This window comes from Sinocyclocheilus anshuiensis, unplaced genomic scaffold, assembly GCF_001515605.1.
Source record: "Sinocyclocheilus anshuiensis isolate Anshui unplaced genomic scaffold, SAMN03320099.WGS_v1.1 scaffold1365, whole genome shotgun sequence".
Taxonomy (NCBI): Eukaryota; Metazoa; Chordata; class Actinopteri; order Cypriniformes; family Cyprinidae; genus Sinocyclocheilus; species Sinocyclocheilus anshuiensis.
Window position 1 is genome coordinate 625,544 of NW_015551032.1, and position 21,997 is coordinate 647,540.

General features: G+C 38.9%; 1 protein-coding gene across 1 annotated transcript in view; it reads right to left on the reverse strand.

Annotated features, from left to right (window-relative positions):
- Window positions 1–52: 52 nt before the first annotated feature.
- The window catches only part of LOC107661215 (neuronal tyrosine-phosphorylated phosphoinositide-3-kinase adapter 1-like), a 48,908-nt gene continuing 26,963 nt past the window's right edge, over window positions 53–21,997 (reverse strand). Inside the window, exons 2-7 of the mRNA XM_016450710.1 lie at window positions 17,853–18,099; window positions 10,764–11,161; window positions 8,883–9,551; window positions 8,539–8,763; window positions 6,002–6,105; window positions 53–1,129 (exon numbers count right to left, since the gene is read on the reverse strand). Coding sequence (XP_016306196.1) covers window positions 761–1,129; window positions 6,002–6,105; window positions 8,539–8,763; window positions 8,883–9,551; window positions 10,764–11,161; window positions 17,853–18,037 — 1,950 coding nt within the window. The 5' untranslated portion in view covers window positions 18,038–18,099 and the 3' untranslated portion in view covers window positions 53–760. The remainder of the gene's footprint in view (window positions 1,130–6,001; window positions 6,106–8,538; window positions 8,764–8,882; window positions 9,552–10,763; window positions 11,162–17,852; window positions 18,100–21,997) is intronic.

Sequence of the window (21,997 nt, forward strand, 5' to 3'; positions counted from 1 at the left end):
CTATCTATCTATCTATCTATCTACACACACACACACACACACACACACACACACACACACACACACACACACATTCTGACACTCTTCTGGAATGTAAAAAAAAAACATCAGTCTAGTGGGTGCCCAGGAAACAGCAGCATAACTGAGTAAATCTGGTCAGTAAAAACACACAAGCCCAAAGTCACAGACAGTTTATGATATGATGAAAAGCTCCACTATGATCTTTCAGCGTCTCTTCATTCTTTATACATCAAGTTTTGATCATTTCTTCATTACTTGGAGGAAAAAGAATGTCTATTCTCCTCACTAATGGTTTATATTCAGATTATGAATGTCACGTTGCTCCAAAGGTTTCCAGTGTGTTTCAAAAAGGTTGTAAACTCAGCAGCACAGGTTATATTCGCAGCAGGTCAGAGAGAGTTCAGATTCGGGTAGCTCTCCAGGGTGTATGTGTGTGTGTGTGTTTCATCTGCTGCATCTGTATGGCACATAAACATTGTGTGGAACACATTTTCTCCTGCTTCTACAGAGAGATTTATTCTAAATCATGCTATTCTCTGAGCAAAATGCTCTCGCTTTGTCTTTCCAGTCTTATTTTAATCTCTTCACTCAAAGGCCACTTCTCTCATTTCCCCTAAATTTCCATTTTGTCTTTTCACACGCAAAACAGAAAAAAAGAAGAAAAGATTGTTACTCCATCTGTCTCTCTCAGTCATGCCTTTCATATTCCATACACACTGTTTGCTGCTCTCTGCCTCGGTCAGATGGCCGTGTCCCACACCACAGCCTGTGGCCTCTGGCAGGGCGGTGTTCCAGTCTTGCGGGGCTCCGGCGTTTTCCTCCAGCTAGGTAAAATAGGCATACTGTCCTGCTTACATAAGCTCTTATCCGGCCGACGATGAGCCTTAATCTCCTTACACAGGCAGCGCTTTCTCTCGATCACCTCCAGGAGCTTGCCGTCACGCTGGGCCAAGGCCGTGCTGAGGGGAGCCTGGGCCTGTGCGGCGAGCTGAGCCAGCTGTTGGAACTGGAGCTGGACTTGCTGCTGGTACAGCTGCTGTCGGCTCAAAGACGGACTGCAGGGAGCTTGAGACTGAGTCTGAGCCTGAACCTGCGAGAGAGCGTGGAACTACACACAGAGATAGAGAGAGAAAAATTGTAGAAATGATTTTAGAGTTTGGATAGTACAGAGCAGATGAAATGCAGTAGTTAGCCATGTGATTGTTTGCTTTGGAACAAGGTATAAAAGTTTGGCTGGTTAGCATGGTAATTAGCCTCTGCTGGTAGACGCAGTAACTACACTATCTGGCTGCAAGTAAGAGATGCATTGAGGGCCATCAGTGCTATTTTAGTATTTTTTATATTCAATTATAATATGTGACCCTGGACCACAAAACCAGTCTTAAGTCGCTTGGATACATTTTTAGCAATAGCCAAAAAAACATTGTATGGGTCAAAATTATCGACATTTCTTTTATGCCAAAAATCATTAGGATATTAAGTAAAGATCATGTTCCATGAAGATATTTTGTAAATTTCCTACCGTAAATATATCAAAACTTAATTTTTGATTAATAATATGCATTGCTAAGAACTTAATTATATATATATATATTTAATCACAATTATTCTCTTTTTAATTTTGACCATCATCAAATACCACAATGAAAGTTAGTTTATTGTTCCACTGCCTGATGGATTTAGAATTTTTGGCCAAGGTTCCAGGTTAATATATATATATAAGAAAAAGGATGCCAGCAGTACTTGGTAGGGGAACTACTGCTGGCATCCCATCCAACATAAAAAGAAAATTAAATCAATAAGGAGAGTCTGATAAAGTTCTGCTCAGAACAGCCACTGTTCAATTATTTCCTTCCCAAAATTAACTTTTGCCATACCTGTCAATGATGTATGATGATGGATGAGAGCAGGCCAAATATATTTTTTTACTTGTCTTGAGAATGTCCTTGTATTAAATGTAAGTACTGAAAATTCTAAAGATTTTTTTTATGCTTGTTTTATATTTTAACAACAACAATATTACAAAATAAAATTTAGCTAGGAGTATCCCAGATATTTCCTAGAGGAAAAAAAGTTACAGTAATTGATTTTAAGATTCAAATGGTTAGAAAACAAGTCATGGCAGTTACATCAGCAATTGCTCATGTCACACTATAGTTCCTACAAATCTACTTAAACCACTAACAAAGTTACCCATCTGTAATAGACATTTTCCACTTGGAATGTTTTTTTTTTTGACTCTGGGTGTGTGCTCTTTGCTATACCAAAGAACGCCAGCAGATAGCGGCATAGCGCCAACTCACAGCATCCATCCCATCCCCCTGCTCTTGAGAGGGAAGGTCATATCAGCTCACAGAGTCAATCTCTGTGCTACACACACACACACACACACACACACACACACACACACACCAGCGGAGCACATTGTTCACACTGGACTGTCTGCTACATCTAATGCAATCCAGGAAAAGCTGAAGTAAAAGACATCTCCTGGAGAGTGACTGTATCCGGAGAATCAGAGGTGAAGTGACCATTTTTTGTTATTAAAGCATAAATCGTTTGATTGCAATGTAATATTGTAAGGAGACCAAGTGGACCGACTCATAGTGGCAAGTATTGCTTACCTAAAACACATATTTTAATTAATTTACACACACAGTTGGACGATATTTATGGTGATTATTGGTGCGTTTTTAGAAATGCATGGATAATGTTTACATTTGTATGAGCGATCAGTCATCGATGGTCCTTATGGATTCCAGGACTATTCTGTAATTTTAATAATCAGCGTTTTATTTAAATTATTTGATGAAAGTAGAAAGAAGAAATAATGTAGTATTTATTTAATTAGTTTATATTTTATTGACCCAAACCCGTTCAAGCATCTAAACAGTGAATCAGATCGGTTTACACTGAGTCAGACGCTAGTAATCGATCAGACTGACCGTTGCTTCTTCTCACCAGGGGAAAAGAACAGAGGCTTGTACAGCAACTAACACCCAACAAGATTGAAAATGAAAGATTATGTGTTGCCAGTTTCATGCCACTCTGTCTATAACACAACCCACACGCCACTAGAGCTATAGGAACTGGAACATCCCTGTCTTTTAACACGCAAAACATGAGCGCTTCACATGTTTGCAGTCTCTCTGGATTCTCCTTGTTACTTTTCTCACATTCAACAAACTAAACTCCCAAAATGGCTCTCTAACAAACTGCTGACGGAAACAGTCAGATGGCAGAATCAAAGCCTGTCACCGACTGACACGCAGAGACACCGGCAGCGCCACTAGGTTTGAGTTTGATCATTCACGTAGACTGTTTGTCTGCCTGCCACAGACTGACAAAAAACACACTTCTTCTTTCTTATATTTCTATTTAGCTTTATTTTGTTTTATTTTTATTTATGTTTTAGTGATTTTAGTGTTTAAACTCAAACTTTTTTATTTCAGTTAGTTGCCAAGGCAACATTTAATATTAAAATTATTTAATATTTAATTTTATTTAATAAAACATTTTCCAATATTCACCACATTTGTAATATTTTTTGTTTAAAGAACAGAGGCTTGTACAGCAACTAACACCCAACAAGATTGAAAATGAAAGATTATGTGTTGCCAGTTTCATGCCACTCTGTCTATAACACAACCCACACGCCACTAGAGCTATAGGAACTGGAACATCCCTGTCTTTTAACACGCAAAACATGAGCGCTTCACATGTTTGCAGTCTCTCTGGATTCTCCTTGTTACTTTTCTCACATTCAACAAACTAAACTCCCAAAATGGCTCTCTAACAAACTGCTGACGGAAACAGTCAGATGGCAGAATCAAAGCCTGTCACCGACTGACACGCAGAGACACCGGCAGCGCCACTAGGTTTGAGTTTGATCATTCACGTAGACTGTTTGTCTGCCTGCCACAGACTGACAAAAAACACACTTCTTCTTTCTTACTGCTGCACCTGTTTTCTCCGCCCATGTGCTGCATCTGTTCCCTCTCTTTTCTATTCTGTGCTGCATTTTTCTCCCTCTATCTCTCGCTTTCCGTCTGTCTTTCCCTCTGCTGCATTTCTGTGCCTCCCTCCCGCACTGTATTCATCCCCCTTTCTCTCTGCACTCATTGACCCTGCAGCGGAGTGCAGTGCAACTACAGACGTGTTTGGGTGGGGATGCTGGTGACTCAATGGGCTCCGCGATTTACCTAATGACTGTCTGGAACAGCAGCCACAGGGGCACAAAACGGAATGAAATTAGTTACAGATCACCTGCCGTAACTGTCAAGCTTGGTGTCAATTACACTTACGCATGTTAACCAGCTGAACTGAATTTAATTAATTACTGCAGTATCAACACCGACTGAGGCTGAACAAGCCTGTGCGATTTCAAAGTATTCCCTGAATACTTTGAACTGAAAAGCACAATATTCTAATGCACTCTTGTCTGGGGTTTTCTCAGAGTGTCAGGCTGGTGTACGAGGTGAATTAAAGGTCATTGCAACAGGATCCATGGTTCTATAAGCAGGCCCAGATGGAAAATGCGCATTTGTTTTCCTTTTTTGGGAGAACCTGTAGAATTCTGTGCAATGGAGTTAAATATGGTAAAATGTTGTGTATGTTACACTTTTACAATATAAAAGTGTTAAATGGAGTTTCTAGTAATCCATGCATCAATAATTTAACAGAATTAATTACAGCCACATCAGAATTGACATCAGTGTTTATTATAAACTATTTATTTGTGCACATCATTATTTTTTAATAGATTGCATTCGCTCTTAATCTTTAATCATGACAATTAATGTCTCCTCCCCTCATAACGTCAACTCTTCTCTGATGACATCTGCAACGGTGCAGGTGTGATACAATAATTTATCCCCTTCAGCAACCTGTCACTCACATGAGACTCACACTCACAGCAATGAGCAAATGACAACAATCCAATCTAATTCCTGATGGACAAAACGAAGGCCGTCCTAATTTTTTTCTAATTTGAGAAGCCTATTCACTTGGATGTACCACTTGGATGACAATAAGGAAAAAAATATGATCGTTACTTCCGTTTAATGACAACTTAATCTTGGTTAATGTTAATTTCTACATATACAAATGCTAAAGTAAGGAAACTTTGCTTCCTTTGCTCCTGTAAACAAACGTTGGTTTTAACGAGACTCACTGGCGCATGCGCAGCGCTGACCTCATACGTCATCAGCCCGGAGCTGCTTCCTTGTACAACTGTTGGCGCAAGCTACATTAAAGTGATTATTACGTTTTGAATATGGATATTTTTCTTACAAAAACGCATCGATTCGCTACAGGAGGCCTTTGTTCACCCCTCGGAGCCGTGTGAGACACTTTTTTTTAATGGATGGGCGCTTTTTATTTAACTTCTTTTGGACTGATGCATGCAACCCCCGTGGAGTGGCATTAATCAGCTTGAAAGATCAAAGACAATTTTTAATATAACTCCGACTGGATTCGTCTGAAAGAAGAAAGTCATATACACCTAGGATGACTTGAGGGTGAGTAATTTATGGGCTAATTTTCATTTTTGGGTGAACTAACCCTTTAAAGGGATAACTGACCCCCCAAAAAGTCTGGAATTTCTTTCTTCATTTACTTATTCTCATGTGCTTCCAAACCCATATGACTTTATTTCTTCTGTGGAACACAAAAGAAGAGATTTTGAAAAATGTCTCAGTGGTTTTTGTCCCTACCATGAAAATCAACTTCAACTTTCATTGTTTAAACAAAACCAGTTAAAACATTCTTCAAAATACCTTCTTTGGTGTTCCACGTTAAAAGGGCTGCAGGTCCAAGGTAATTTCATAAGCTCAATTCCTAATGTGATCTCGGTTGTACCCGGATGAGTTTGTATTTAAACAGGGCTGAGGAAACAATAACACTGCAGGTGTATAATAACTCTCTGAGTGTGTGTTTATGTGAATTTAGTGACAGCTTTAATAGTGCTGGCATGTGTTACCTGGTTGAGTGCTTCTCTGGCCGGCAGGCTGCTCTGCCTTTGAACGTCACCACCCACTTGTCTCACTCCCGATGTGGAGGAAGACCTGCCAAGGCGACCCAACTCTATAAAAGATCACAAACACACAGCCAAGTTATTGTTTTGGAAAAATAATCCCAGAAAATCACACTTTTAGTAAAATCTAAAATAATGGTGGAATTACTTGTGAAAACAAACAAATTCCTATTTCTATCTTGCAGAACAGAAACCAGAAATAATATGGTTAAAATGTATATGAAAACACTCTGAGGAGGACATCACAAAAAGGGAATTGTGCCTGCTGATAGCATCGTTAATTTAAAGGAATTTTGAAAATAAGGTAATAGAGTGATGACCTGCATGCAGAGACTGCATGCCACCTTTGCAATCCAGCCACCTAAATCAATCTTTAAAATGCAGAAACGGGGCTCAGCAAAAAGTTCCATCTGGATTTATAACACTTTTCACCATCATTTGATGGATTAAAGTCAAAGTCAAAGTCACTTTTATTGTCACATCACCACAGCACATGTGCCTTGGTGAGTGAAATTCTTGGGAGCGTGCTCCAGACAGTGCAGAAACAATTTACATATAAACATACAGACCTCAACAGATGACAATGTGCAATATGCACATACATATAGTCAGTACACACAGTGTACTATTAGACATACTTACAGTTAGCACTACACATTATACACAGTATGTACATGCAGTTAGCAATACACATTTATACACAGTATGTACACATTCTACATTATGTAGACATATATACACAAAATATGCGAAGGTGCAACAGATTATACATTAACTGGATACGCAAAATGTCATGGATGTGCATTGGATGGTATCCAGTGGTAGCAGATAGATTATTGTGTTTAAATGCAGTGTGTATGTATAGTCCAGTATTGAACTGTTGGAGTTAAAGTGCAGTGTGTGGCCTACCGTATTGTGGGAGTAGGCTGTAGGGTGTATTAGTTCTGATTGTTCATTAGTCTGATAGCTTGAGGGAAAAAGCTATCCCTCAGTCGGCTAGTGCGGGATCGGATGCTGCGGAGACGTCTTCCTGAGGGCAGCAGAGAGAGCAGTCTGTGGGATGGGTGGCTGGAGTCACTGATGATCCTCCGGGCTTTCCTTATACACCGCCTGGTGTAGATGTCCTGGAGGGAGGGAAGCTCACCTCCAACAATGTGGCGGGCAGTTCGCACGACCCTTTGCAGAGCTTTGCGGTTGCCCGCAGTGCTGTTTCCAAACCAGGCAGTGATGCAGCCAGTCAGGATGCTCTCCACAGTGCAGGTGTAGAATGTTCTGAGGATGCTGGGGCTCATGCCAAACTTCCTCAGCCTTCTCAGGAAGAAAAGGCGTTGATGTGCCTTCTTCAGCACTGCATTAGTGTGTGTAGACCATGGTCTATGGTCATTAAGATGATGTCATTAAGAAAATGTTTTTTGTTAGTTAAAGTGATTTAACAAAACCGCCAATATAAAAAGGTATATTGAGGGCACAGCTAAATAATTAAATAATAAAATAAAAAAATAATAAATCATCTAATACATAAAAATAATTTGTAATAAAATTTTTGAAAAAATTTTAATGTATTAATAAATATGAAGAGTTCATTCTCGGAGCTCGCAACACGGCTGCCATGCTCGGCGCCATCTTGAACATCAAGATGCACCTCTATTCATCAAGGATTAGTGCTGTCTTGATGAATAGAAGCAGCATACAAACTGTTTCTACAGATATTAATGAAATTCAGTCTGCTTTCCACCCTACTTTCCACTAATAGCGCAACATTAATTGCGCCAGGCAAATAGTGCTGACATCTGTGAATGCATTGCATTCTATAATGAGCCTCATTTGCATTGAAAGCAGGTGTGTTTGCATTGTAAAAAATGACATTGACGTTATTTAAATGTGCATTGCACAACGTAATGCATAAAGTGCTAGTTAAGTTGGACTGCGTGCGGGTGGTATGTGAATAAAACGCATGACGTGCACTGCAATACAGTGGCTCAAGTGTTTAGTGAATTTACTCAATGTATCATGGCATACAATTATAAGGTTCTGAAATGTCCAGAAATGTATGGTTCATAACTGTGACAGGTACTGCAGCTAGTTGGCTAGGATAACATACAGTATGTTTAGCTATTTCAAGCTAAAATTGTGTGTTGCTAAACTAACTGTGTTACATGTCTTTGTGATTTTTTTTTCATCATGGTTTTAGTAGGTTTAAATTTTGGGGTTTTCCCATATTTTAAAAGACATTATAGCTATTTGATCATTCTGTTATAACATTTGATGCTTTCCAAACAAATCAATGCACACTGATCCCAACAGCATGAGTTAGCATCAACTTACAGCTCATAAACAAATGACCTTTCCAATCAGTTGCTTATGAACTGTAAGTGTACAGATGTTTTATCTCCAACCTAAACACACTTGATCTATATCTAGAGTTTTAACTATTGAAGTCATGGCAGAAAGCCTGTGCTAATGTCATTTAAATTGGATCTCACCTCCATTGCGGCACGCTGGGAAGGTTTGGCAGGGTAAGGGCAGTCCCGCTCGTATCAGTCCTCTCAACCCTGGTGGTCCATCCACCCCAGCCAAGCTCTCGCTGTGTCTCCCTGTTGCCCGCACAGGTATTCCAGAGTGTCCACCACACCGCATGGCTCCTAGGTCATCCCTCTCTCTCCTCAATAGAGCATCTGCACTGCCATTCCATGCACCTCCATCTTCCTCTACAGAGCATTAGAGAGAAAAATACAATTCAAAACATCTACGATAGTACCATAGAAAGAGAATTCCCTCAATAATCATCCCTCATACTTATTCCACCATCCCTAAAACCATTACTCACTCTCAGTGTCTCGGCTCCCATGACTGAATGATAATTTTCGGTGCATGGGCCAGTAAGCCTGTTCTTCGGTGAGCCCTAAGGCAGCTGCGCTCTCCCAGGGAATGAACCCGGCCTTGGCCTGCAATGCATGGGCTGCAGATCCAGTTTTAGTGGGGTCTGCGTGCAAGGATGGCAACTGTGAGCCCCCGCGCAGGCTATCGTAGGCGGGTGGGCGGCGGAAGCCAACCGAGGGGTAGGTCCAGAGCAGGGGGCTGTCGGGGGGGGGATACGCTTTAGCAGACTTGATGCACTCGTGTTTGAGTGGTAAGCGGCGGTGGACTTCTCGAGCCACGTCGTCTGGTAGGGGGTACTTCATCTCTTCATAAATGGCCTCTCCATGGTCTGATTCAGAATCAGGTGTTGTGGCAGATGGCGTGAGCGGGTGAGGAGTAGGGGCGCTGTGAGTCTCTCGGGTAAAGACCTGGCCCACCATTTCAATGTAAACTGGCTCGTCATCTCCCCCCTCACCTCGTGGAGAGGGTTCAGAGCTCTGGAAGGGATGAGGTGTGGTCGGGGGTGGGACCCGAGGGGGCGGGGTGTCAAAGGAGAGGTGTGTGCTTGGACTCCGTTTGGGCTTCAAGGGAGGAACCTTTCGTCCTGGCATTTCACCTGAATCAGATTTCTTCATTGCTGTTTAACAAATAAAGGCAGACAAAAGGTGAAAAAAGAGTGAAACAAAGGCAAAGAGAGAGGAGGTTTTACAGAGACCAACGGTCAGGTGTGTACAGCTTTCTGGTTACATTAAATCAAAACTGACTCTTTTTACTTTATTAATATAGTTCTTGGCCCTATGATTTGATGTTTCATCATGTTTCTTACTTTTTATAACTCTTCCATCCCCCTCACAACTGAATCAATGGATAAAATCTAGACCAACCCAACATTATTTCTTGTTGAATATTCAGTTGGAAATAAGTCTGAAATAAATTTTAAGCAAATGGCTTGCAAATGACTCAGCACACATAACACAAATCTGGCTATTATTTATGTAAGTTTTAGACATTAAGACAAATACATTTTAATTAAGGCTGGGGGGTGTTAATTTCTGTGACCAATGTAGACAATCTGTTTTTAAATAAATACTGTATAAATATAATATTTAAGATACTGAGATGTTAATGTTTGCAACATATTTCTTTAACCATGTTGAATTTATTATTTGGTGCAAAGCAATTATTAAATCACCTTTTCTTTTTCATATTGTATCAAAATAATACTAAAATACAAGAGATGCTGCTTTCTTAGATTTTATCTTATGAATAAAATAACTTCCTGTGCTGGAAAATAATATTCATTAAGTATTGTAATCATCCTTCAGAATAATCTTCGATTTAAATCAATTACATAATTCAAATTAAAATATATGAATGACTAACATAAACATACTGTCAGAGAACAATGGATGGTTTATGAGTCATGAATCATAAGTGTTTATACTTAAGAACTAGACACTGAAGTTTGAGTTCAAGCTTCATGGCAACAAATCTTTTAAAACCATTTATTTTGACACATTTAGTATCAAGTAAACATCATACTGTTCATGCGTTTCATGTTCTATCAGTTGTACCATCTTTTTCAGATGTATCCACAACTGAACTTAAAAACAAGTCAACTATGATTAGTCATGTTACATGTGAGTCAGATGGCTCCTTATCTATATTCGAAGCATCAGAAATACACCAGTTTATGAGAACTGCCTCTACACAAGAATTGTCCCAGGTCAAGAATAATTTTTTAAAATTGATTCACATCCCTAACTTTAAAATTGACTAGATGATTGATGAGACTAGAACTATGCATGTCTCAAAGACTTCCCATGTCGCAAGAGTTGTGCTCACTAACCATTCCGCTTCTCTGGGTGTTTGAGTGGGTGATTGGGAGGTGGAGGTGGCGGAGTATCAGGTGGTGCGTGAACCCCCCGGGAAGGATGCTCCTGCTGGGGTGTGGAGCTGAGACGAGTATTGGGGTGGCGTTTAGGCTTGGCTGGAGGACAGCGGGAGGTATTTGACTGGTTTTGGGGGTCTGAGTCTGGATAATATCCATTCTCCATTTCCTCTCCCTCACCGGTGCCCACAGCATGGCAGGATTGAGAGCGTGGGGCCATGGCGGCCGCACAAGAGTGAGGCGAAAGGTCCTGGGACGCCGGCATCGTCATAAATCCCATTCGGAAATGACGCCGAAATGATGCCAGATCCCGAACCTTCCCAACCGTCGCAGAGGAGGCATCTTTATAATTGGAGCTATGGGAGATGGGAAGATCAGAAAATGAGAAATTGAATCAGAAATTGAGGGAAAAGGAATCATTTCTCTGTAGAGATTCTTTATCAGATTAGAATAATAAATTTGTTTCTCGTTGTGCTGTAGGCCTCCCACATTCTCCTCTTTTCTCTCGCTCCTCATTTCTACTGATAAAGGCTCTATTAATAGCTCACAGTCAATTTCATTTTTGTCTGTAGCCCCCGTTGTACACTCTCATTTCCGGAGTTTAAACATCTCTCCTACTACTGCACAGTCACACAGACCAATACCTACACAAATAAAACACAAACACATATCTCAGTTATAATAGGGACTTTCTATTGGCTTATATTGTTTTCATACTGAGTTAATGATTTTTGTCTTCTAACCCTAAACCATACCCTCACAGACATTTTCAATACAATTCTGTTATTTAATATGTTTATTAAGCTGTTTTGTTGTGGTTCCCACAATGTAGGTAATTTCAGGTTTTAATATCCTTGTGGGGACTTTTGGTTCTCACAATCTAAGCAAACAGGATTTGGCTGCTTTTGTGAATCCCTGGTCAGTATGAAGCTCTGACAGACAGACTGCAGTGCTCATGGAGGACAGAGGTCAAGAGCTCAATCAGTTTGACTGGCAAAGCCTTGACAAAGACCCTCTCCTGCAGCTGAGAGAGAGAGAGAGAGAGAAAGACAGGGCGTCCAGGCCTGAAGTCCATCAGTCAGGCAGGCAGTGAAGCACCTCTTCAATCAACCTCCATTTACCAGGCCAGATCAAGTTTTCTGCTCTGCCTCCATCCTCACGGCCTGACACCACAGCTGCCATTTATCCAGAACCACCAGACCACACACACACACACACACACACACACACATACAAACAAGTTCAGGATGAATGATGAGAGAGGAAGCGGTTCATGCCAGCCTGCGAGAGACCCAACAGCCTCCTTCACCCTCCCATCCTTCTTTTCTCCTCTATTCTCCTCAGCTCCCCTTCTTTCTTCTTATTCTTTCATTGTTTCTTTTCATCTTCTCCATCTTCAATTATCTTAAAGTTGGTATGAAATAAAAATCTATCTATTTTCTAAATGCATATAAGTTATTGATATTATTGTGAACATCCATGTATCCATATACACCCATGTATGTGTCCAATTTTTTATTAGTATAATTTTTTTTTATTGACCTTGTAATGTTCGATCAACATGTCCCTCTGAAGATATTACAGGGTTCTCTCTGGTGACGTATGCTGGACTTCTCCAATCATTCAGTCCTCTTAAATCCACTCCTGCAAGCTCACATTTATTTGCCTTCTTTTCTTAAATGTTGTAGCCACATTTCAAAATCCAATCAACAACCAATGGATAGAATCAAGTGCCCACCCAACATTTTTTCTTTTGCGATAACCTGTTACACTGGGACATACATCAAAATACGGAAGAAATATCTGTTGCTACTTCCATTTTATCGCAAATTTATGTCTGGAATTCTTAGGGATGGTTGATGCAAAAATGGTTGACCTATTCCTTTAAAATTTCCTTGTGACATATTTGCAAACATTGTTTAATCAGCTGATCTTTTGATCTCTTGCTTTTTCTCTTCCCTCACACAAAAAAAGACTGTCTGCAGGCCATGTCTCTCCCTTCATCCCTCTCTCTGCATCTTTTCTGATTCTCCTGAATCTACTAGCATGCTCTCCCCGTTTCCAAGGCAACTAGCCTGTCATTTGTTTATTGTTTGCTGATTTTTTTTTCTCTAAACACACAAACTCAGAGCACACACTGGCATATGTGCGTGTATGCGCGCGCACACACACACACACACACACACACATATAAAGGGAATCTCAGTTATAATAGGGACTTTCTATTGGCTTATATTGTTTTCATACTGAGTTAATGATTTTTGTCTTCTAACCCTAAACCATACCCTCACAGACATTTTCAATACAATTCTGTTATTTAATATGTTTATTAAGCTGTTTTGTTGTGGTTCCCACAATGTAGGTAATTTCAGGTTTTAATATCCTTGTGGGGACTTTTGGTTCTCACAATCTAAGCAAAAATTAAAGGGAAATTAATCACTGATGCTGTTTTCTGGTGATGGGGTGAGTTAGAGATATATTTAGAGAGAGAGAAATGTTTTTCCATTTAACAGACACTGATATTGCAAAGATACTGCTCTTTTTATAGCTCATGTGACTTTATGGAGTTCTCAGTTATGTTTCAGTTAAGTATCAAGTGTTTTCTAGATGTTCTTCTAATATTTCTTGGGAGAAATAAAAATAGACAGAAATGAGACAATGTAATACAGTACAGTAAAAATATAGAGCAATATAAATAATGTGGATAGCATTAAAACACAAACACTCCAAAGACCAAATTACAAGATGTAACTTAGTGTTTGAGTTCATATTTAAAAAAAAAATTAAAAAAACAAAGCAAGCAAACAAACTAATAAAAAATGTTGCTGGGAAGCAAGATACTTAACCAAAAGTCTCCTTTCATTCCATTGTGATTTTTTTCTTCCTCTGAGAATAACTGTCATATTAAAAATTCACAAACTTCTTCCTGTTAACTTTTAAGATGTGTAAATATTGTCTAGAGATCACTGTGCTCCCCTCATCTAACCTTTATGAAGGTTGATGTGCACAAGGTCCAGATGGAAGCAACTCATCAATACACTGTTCAGCAGTGTGTGTGAGTCTTTGTTGTTAGGCAGAAGTCAGAGAAGATGCTGAGCTAGTAGAGTGTGACACACACTAACAGAAAAGAACAGCACCACGGGATATGATGCGCAGACAGGGCACACAGCGTATGAGTTGGCCATGGAGATCTCACAGTACAGCTGTCGCCCAGGTATAATCTGGACAAAAAAGGTCTGATGAGTCTGAACATCCTATCATAAAATCCGTCAAGGACATGCCGTTTTAGCTGCACACACCATAGTAAAATATTCAGAACAAACCACTGGACTGAATTATTCTTTCTCATTGTGTGATGTTTATTTTAGGATGTTTTCTACACAAAATCAGTGTGTTAACTACATATGTGTCAGTTCTTCCCCTGATGATGGTACTCTACTGTTCAAAGGTTTGGGGTCGGTAAGATTTTTAAATGCCAAGTTCTGTCATGAAACTCTAGATGGCGCAAGCTGATGGGTCCCTAATGCAAAGTGATGATATTCACAGCGTTAAACTACTTGGCACCAGCTGATTGGTTCATGTTGCAAACGCAGCCAATAAGCTTGCTGCTTTACATTTAAATGGCTGGTTAGCATTTCAGAGATCCTCTGAAAACCTCCACCTTCCCCAGCTCCACCTGTATAGATCTGCTACGGGTTATTATACTGTATATGCTATTTGTGCAGCAGCAGTATGACAAAAATACTCACAGCACCGTATCGGCCTATGTATTGGCAGTAGCAAGTTCCTGTACTTGCTTTGCAGCAGCAGCAGCAATAATCTACAACAACAGCAATAACCAACAGCAGCAGCAATTTAGCAGTGTAGCAGATCTATTCCACCAAGAACGAATACATTAACATTGTCATGTCCACTACCATGCTAAAATCTTCAGAGTTGTCATGATAGAAATGCTTTTGAAGAAGTCTCTTATCTTCACCAAGGCTGCTTTTATTTGATCAAAGTAAAAACAGTAATATTGTGGGATGTTATTACAATTTAAAGTAGTTGTTTTAAATTGTAATATATAACATATATATTAATATATGAATGTATATTATTTTTTAATGTAATTTATTCCTATGATGGTAAAACTACATTTTCAGAATCATTACTCCAGTCTTAAGTGCCACATGATCCTTCAGAAATCATTCTAATATGCTGATTTGCTGCTCAAGAAGCTTTTCTTATTATTATCAATGTTTGTGCAAACATTTGTGCTGCTTAATATTTTTGAGGAAACAGTGATACATTCTTCACTTATAAACTTTTATTTATTTGAAAAGTCTTGTAACATTGTGATTGTAATTCAACCTTGAATGAATGTATTAATTTATATGTATATAGTATTAATTTGTTCATTTTATATAATTTTTTTATAACCTACTTGCCTAAAACATTTGAATGGTAGTGTATACTAAAGTTTTACACTAATCAGTGCAGAAAATAAATGCTATGGTTTGTAACCCATTTGTGCCAAAAAAGGTTTGAAAGAAAATCTGTGCCTGAAAGCAAAATGAGAGGGAACAGACTGAGAGTCATATGAGGTTTGTTCTCATAACTGAGGATTTTAGGTTGTTCGGTCTCATTTGACATGATGCTTCACATGGCAGAATGAAAGCTCAAAGGTACAGGGAACTAAAGCAATTCATGTCTGCTCTATTTCTGTTGTTTTGCTTCAGGCTGCACAACATGTGGCTCTTACATGGCTTTATCTGAGTCTTGAGTTTAAAGGCACATTAGTGTGCAGAATCAGTTTGCTAACATGCTAAGTGACTCACTTGATTCATCCATTCATTTGTTGCCACTCAAGATTGACAGCAAGATGTGGGAAAAGAGAGAGGGGAACAGGGAGGGAGGGATAAATGAATGAGAATCATCTGCATTCAGCAGCAGAGAGGAGGAGGATGGAGGGATTGAGTGGGAGGACGAGAGAGGAAGTGGACAGATCCTCCAGACAGAGAGCGAGCATGCGTGGGTGACCTCTTGTGAATCTCTTTACGTCTGTGAAGGGGAAAGAAAGAGGTGAAAGGAGCCGAGATAACTGCTTAAAGATATTGTTCATGTATAAAAGCATGTTTGATGTGACAGCACATGTATGTCTGCATGTGTGAGCAGTTTATACAAAGGCGGCTAAAAGCAGCATTTTTGTCTGAGCTCAGGATGTGTTGTGGGTTCTGCGTGTGTCATGAATGTAGAACACAGAGTGGATGAAAAGCGCTTTGATGTCCATTTGCACAGGTGTCAGAGACAATCATCTAAATGCATTCTCCTCTTCATCCAGAAACACAGAGATGGAGAGATGGAGAGAGAGAGAGAGAGAGAGAGAGTAATGCCAAGAGGCATAAAGATTGCAATCAATCCTGTCCAGCTGAGAAGAATTACAGAAAGAAAAAAGCACTCAAAAAAAGTTGAAGATGTAAACAAAGCATTGCAAAATACGGTAATATACAGACTTACATAAGAAACGTAAGATGTCTTAAGAAGAAGAAAAAATGCTTGATTTAGGAAAAGGAATTAGAGTGAAACATGACGCTACAGACGTACACACGTTCACTTAGATAAATAGATATTGATACCATATCAGTTATATATTAAATATTAGATATTTTAAAGATCATTAAAGATCATTATTTTGTGTATTTGGTGTAACAGAATATGTTGACATGCTTTAATGTTCAAAAAACACATTATTTTTCAAATACTGTACATTATTGTAGGTCCTCTATGCCCCGCCTCTCTCAAACGCTTCGTTTTCTACAAAGTCCCTCCTTCCGACAAGTGCAGTCTGCTCTGATTGGCCAGCTGACCCAGTGCATTGTGATTGGCCGAACACCGCAAGCACTCGTCGGAAATGTAACGCCCCTTACCATAATCGCGAGCTTCAGTTTTCAAAATAAATGTAAAGACAGAGCCCGAAAGGGGAACAGAGTCGTGTGACAGACACAGTGATGAAGCTGGTATGTGTGCAGTACACAAGCAATATCTCTTTGGTTTTGAGACTTTAGTCTTTGCAACTTCAGGGATCTTATCTATGCACAATCAGCTTGTAACACTCCAAAGAGAAAGGAAAACTTGAAATCACATCATATGACCCCTTTAAGTTGCTGGAATCAGATTATATTGATTTTAGGCCGATATTAAGAGATTTTAAGTTATCGGTATCAGCCGATAATTGTATATTTTATTGTTCATGATCAGTTCATGAAACTTTAACTAATATTGAGTGAATCTCAAAATGTATATTTATTTTTAATATATTTTGATGCCTAAATTCACTTGTAGCATTTACATCAAGTCTTTTTTAGTGTTTTATTTTAATTTATTCAGACAAAATATTATTGAAAGCCATTTGTTGTTATCTGCCATTTGTTTGTTATTGGCCATAAGATGTGATTTTTTTCTATTAATGACAGTCAAATTGTATGTATATTGGAACAATTAATTAAAAAGTAACTTATTTCTAATTAAAGTTAATGAATTAAAAATAAGAACCTGAATAAATATGGATAATTGCATTTATTTGTAAGATAATTAGACCAAGAAGTCTAATTTTTAAAAGCTCCAGCTGTTTTTGACTACACTTCATGTCGGCTGATCTACTGGGACACCAGAGGGCCAGATAGTGCTGGAATATATATCATGCTATCTCTCTCTCCAGTCTTTCTGTGTCTTAGGCAGAAAGATGATTTGGATGCTTTGCATAAATGATGAAAGACAAATGTCTCTATTTCAGAGCTAAGACTACTCTTAATCGTGTTATATTCATCCATCTCGCTCCCTCTCTCTTCTCCTTTATAATCTTTTTCATTCTACTCTTCTCCTTCAGTTTCACCTTTTTCTCACCTTCCCTATAGATTTAGGATTTTACTAATCTTCCCCTTGCTCCCTTCTTTTCTTTACCTTTCATTTAAGCTCTGGAAGGCATCTCTGTAACCTCTTCTATCCTTCTCTCTCCTCACAAATTTCTTCATTCTCCTACAGCAGGCTCACGGATCTTTCTTTTACCTTTTCTTGCCCTCCTGATCTCTGTGTCTCCAATCCAGTCGACTTTTGCGGTACAAAAGGTTCATGTCGCCACAGGAATGCTCCTCCTCACAGCCAATAACAGCGCAGTGCAGCCACTGGCCCCGCCTCTCTATGTCACGCAGGAAATTCTCCACCGCCACATCCTGGGCGGAGCCAAAGCTCATGGTATAGAGGACCAATTAGGAGCAGGGGGAGGGATTTTAAAGCTTTCCCCCGTCCCTGTTATCTGTAAAAGAGCAAAATGCAGGCACTTGGTTAGTAGTTTGCATTTTCAAAAGTATGCAAATTCATTCCATTCTTTCTGATAACATAAAATCCCAACCGTCCAAACTGAACTGAAACAATTAACACAGCACAGACACTTCATGAAAGTGCTTTACTCAGCATTCTCTACACCTATACTCTGCATTCCCTAGTGCTGTTCATGTTGTTCTTTTTTAATGTGGAAAAGGGAAGACAGTTTGGACTAATTGTCCATAATAGAGGCTCAAATGCACAAGTCCCTTCTCCCCCTGGACATAAGCGGTTTATATTCCCCTATGATCATAAGTGGGATTGCAAGCACATTTCCATAAAAATTTCATTAGGACCTTCATTTTTACGCTCTATACAAGGTTCAGTTTTTGAACAAAATTTATAAGACTTTCCAATGACATTTCTAATTGTTTGTGATTACTAGACTAAACTAATTAAAATGTAAAAATGATTGTGATTTGTTACAAAAAATACTGAAAATAATTTTTGTTAATTGAAGTAAAGCTGAAATAAAAAAAGAAATATTATATAACTTATAAAAAAAAAATATATATATTATGAAATAAAAAAAACTTTAGAAAATTAGAAATGCTGCCTTGGCAATTAACTGAAAAATGAGTTGAAGTACTAAAATTACAAAAACTGAATTAAAAAAGCTAAATAGAAATATAAAAAAAATCTAAAAATAACAAAAGCACATGTCAAAATTACTACAACTTGAACTAAAATTAAAATAAAAACTGAATGTCAAAATAATAAATACCATAACAAAATATAGTACTAAAATAACACTGTTATTCTCTCACAAATAAGACTTCTATACTACACAAACCAAGTCTGTAAAAATGACAGATGAATCTGTGCCAAAATACAATGAATTTTCACATTCGTATATCACAATATATGATTGTTTGCATTTCTGATTGTTTTTTTTTTCTTTTACAACAGGTCTGCAACCCACATAGGGGAAACAGTTATATTCTCTTTTTATTTGTAAAAAAATTTTCACACTTTGCCTTCAGATCTGTCTTGCACATTTACACATCACACATGTGATATAAAAGGAGAGAAAACCTTAAGTTGTGACCTGAAATCATCACCACTGCACTTTCAATTTCATCTTCATCATAGTAGCCTGCAAAGGGCATGTACCATCTCTCTCTCTCTTTCAGAGGAAGATCTGAGTAAGTGTGAGTGGCTCAATTGGCTGCAGGCCCCCGGGCTGCCCCGGCTGTGCCTGTATAAATCTGCAGTCTGTAATGCAGCCTGTCACATGTAGTATACAGGCATTCTGGCAGGAGAGAGAACAAGCTAGCCAGAGAAGAAGAGAGAGAGAGAGAGAGAGCACGTTCGAGCTGCTTGTTGTGGGGCAGATATTGTACAGAGTGCTCAGAGTTTGAGCACCGGGTATTATGAGAGAGTTCTGATTGGCTAAAAAGGATACAGCTGTCAACTGCTGTGCTTTTCCAGTGTTTTTCCAGCACAGAGAGAAAGAGAAAGCACAGGTGAGGGAGATAGATAGGGACTGAGAGAGATAGAGAGCAATGACAAGAAGGTGAGTGGGTTAGCTGAGTATGTTGCTGAATGTGCAGGTGTGTGTACGCTGAGTGCATCAGCAGTATTGCTATGTAACAACAGGAATATAGCTGGACTCCAATGTTTTCATACAGTTTTAGTGTCCTATAGACAACAAACACATTTAATATACACACAAACACATCACATTATGATTCATTTGCATCCAGGCACCCACTTATGCAGTCATGCATCACTAACCAGTTCATAAAGTCACACACAGCCAAAGGTATTATTTGGATCACACGTGCAGTTTAACTTCCAGTCTTTGCCTAACTCAAGGAAGAGCTATGAATGAAAAATAAATTAATTTATATAATTACTCATTAAATCCATGCCTGCAAGTTAAACTTCATAGTAAACTGGGTCAGATCTTACAGTAGAGGGGAGCTAGAGATGAATATGGAGCAATACAGAGTGTCATAGATGTATACGGCTTATATTATAATATATGACTTAAACTTTTTATGTACACCAACTTAAACTGCATTACATTGATGCTTTACCAACAGAGATATGATACCTGACAGAGAAAACAGAGAAACTGATCAATGACTCAAAAACACAGAACCAATACACTGATGAATAGAGATTCTGATGAAAGTTTTAGCAGAACATATTCATACAAACTTGCCAATAAAAATTGTATATAGATAAACATCTGATTTCATCATTCCTTTGCAAACAATTTCTTGGAGTCGAGCTTCTGCTTACTATATATCAGGGGTATCCAATCCTGCTAACTGGAAGTTTCTAGTGATCCTGGAGACCTTGATTTAGCTGTTTCAGGTGTGTTTAATTGGGACTAGAGCTAAACTCTGCTGGAAGGTGGCTTTCAGAAGCAGGATTAGACAAACCCTTGGCTTTGAAATTTCTGTATGTGGCTTTAACAGCTCAGCCACATCAGTATGAGGATGCTTCAACTGAATGGTTATACCTGGCAAGATATACCAGGACAGCTCTCTTGTTCAGGGGCTTGTACCATGATGGTGGCTGAACAAACTCAGGGTTACAGGATTAGTTTTGAACCGACAAAACCAAACCAATCCAATCTGGCTTTGTTGGAACCATGACACTGATCATCAGTTTTTTCTGTCAACTCAGGCTTTCATCCTGAGTTTATGAAGCACATACACATAAAAGTGTGACATCAGTAATGAACAGCCAATCACATGCCTTGAAACTGTGATTCACTTCTCGTGACAGAGTCAGTGCGATTCATTGCCAAAGATTAAAGGGGTCATATGATGCGATTTCAAGTTTTCCTTTCTCTTTGGAGTGTTACAAGCTGATTGTGCATAGATAAGATCCCTGAAGTTGCAAAGACTAAAGTCTCAAAACCAAAGAGATATTCTTTATCAAAGATAAGACTCTGCCACGCCCCCCTAAAACGGCTCGTTCTAACACGCCCCCACATATCTACCTCACTATGTGGAAATATTTGCATAATGCCGCCCAAATGTTCACACAAAGAAAGAAGGCGTGGTTTCAGTAACCGCAGTTAGTGTTGAAGCAGCCATGTCTGGGAGACGCTGTGTGTTTCTAGGCGAAAGCAAAAGCACTTTATTTGGCCTTCCGAAAGTAGATGCATTTAGGAATCTTTAAGATTACTTACAACAGAACAAAAATAATGATCTTTAAAAAAGCATCATATGACCCCTTTTAAACGTTGAAAAATATGAAGAATTTAAACAAATTTGCACAGCCTTAGCAAATGTGTTTAGCTGTGGAGCATAAGTTATTATGGCGATGAACATCACTTAAAGCCACTTTCATAGTGCTAAAACCCAGAGTTGGCACAAACTAAAATGAAGTGTATAGCGCTAGTTCTGGCAGGTCTCGTGAGTCAAGCTTGCATCAGCTGAACATCTACCTGTAGGAATACGACGCCTATCACGGCATTCCTATATAAGGTCTATTCAGAATAATTCAGCAGCTTTATCGCTTGCTCAGGAGCAAATTAGACGGCGAATTCCGTCTCTATAGAAAGCGTATAATCAGGAATTTTACAAGAGGTGTTAGTTTCCCACACAGTTTCTCATTAGATTCAAGTTTGTAAACTTGAATGCAAATTCACCATGTTGATTGATATGAGCTGCAAGGAAGTGACCTGAGCAAGCACCTCTTCTTGCAATAATACAGGTGCATCTCAATAAATTAGAATGTCGTGGAAAAGTTCATTTATTTCAGTAATTCAACTCAAATTGTGAAACTCGTGTATTAAATAAATTCAATGCACACAGACTGAAGTAGTTTAAGTCTTTGGTTCTTTTAATTGTGATGATTTTGGCTTA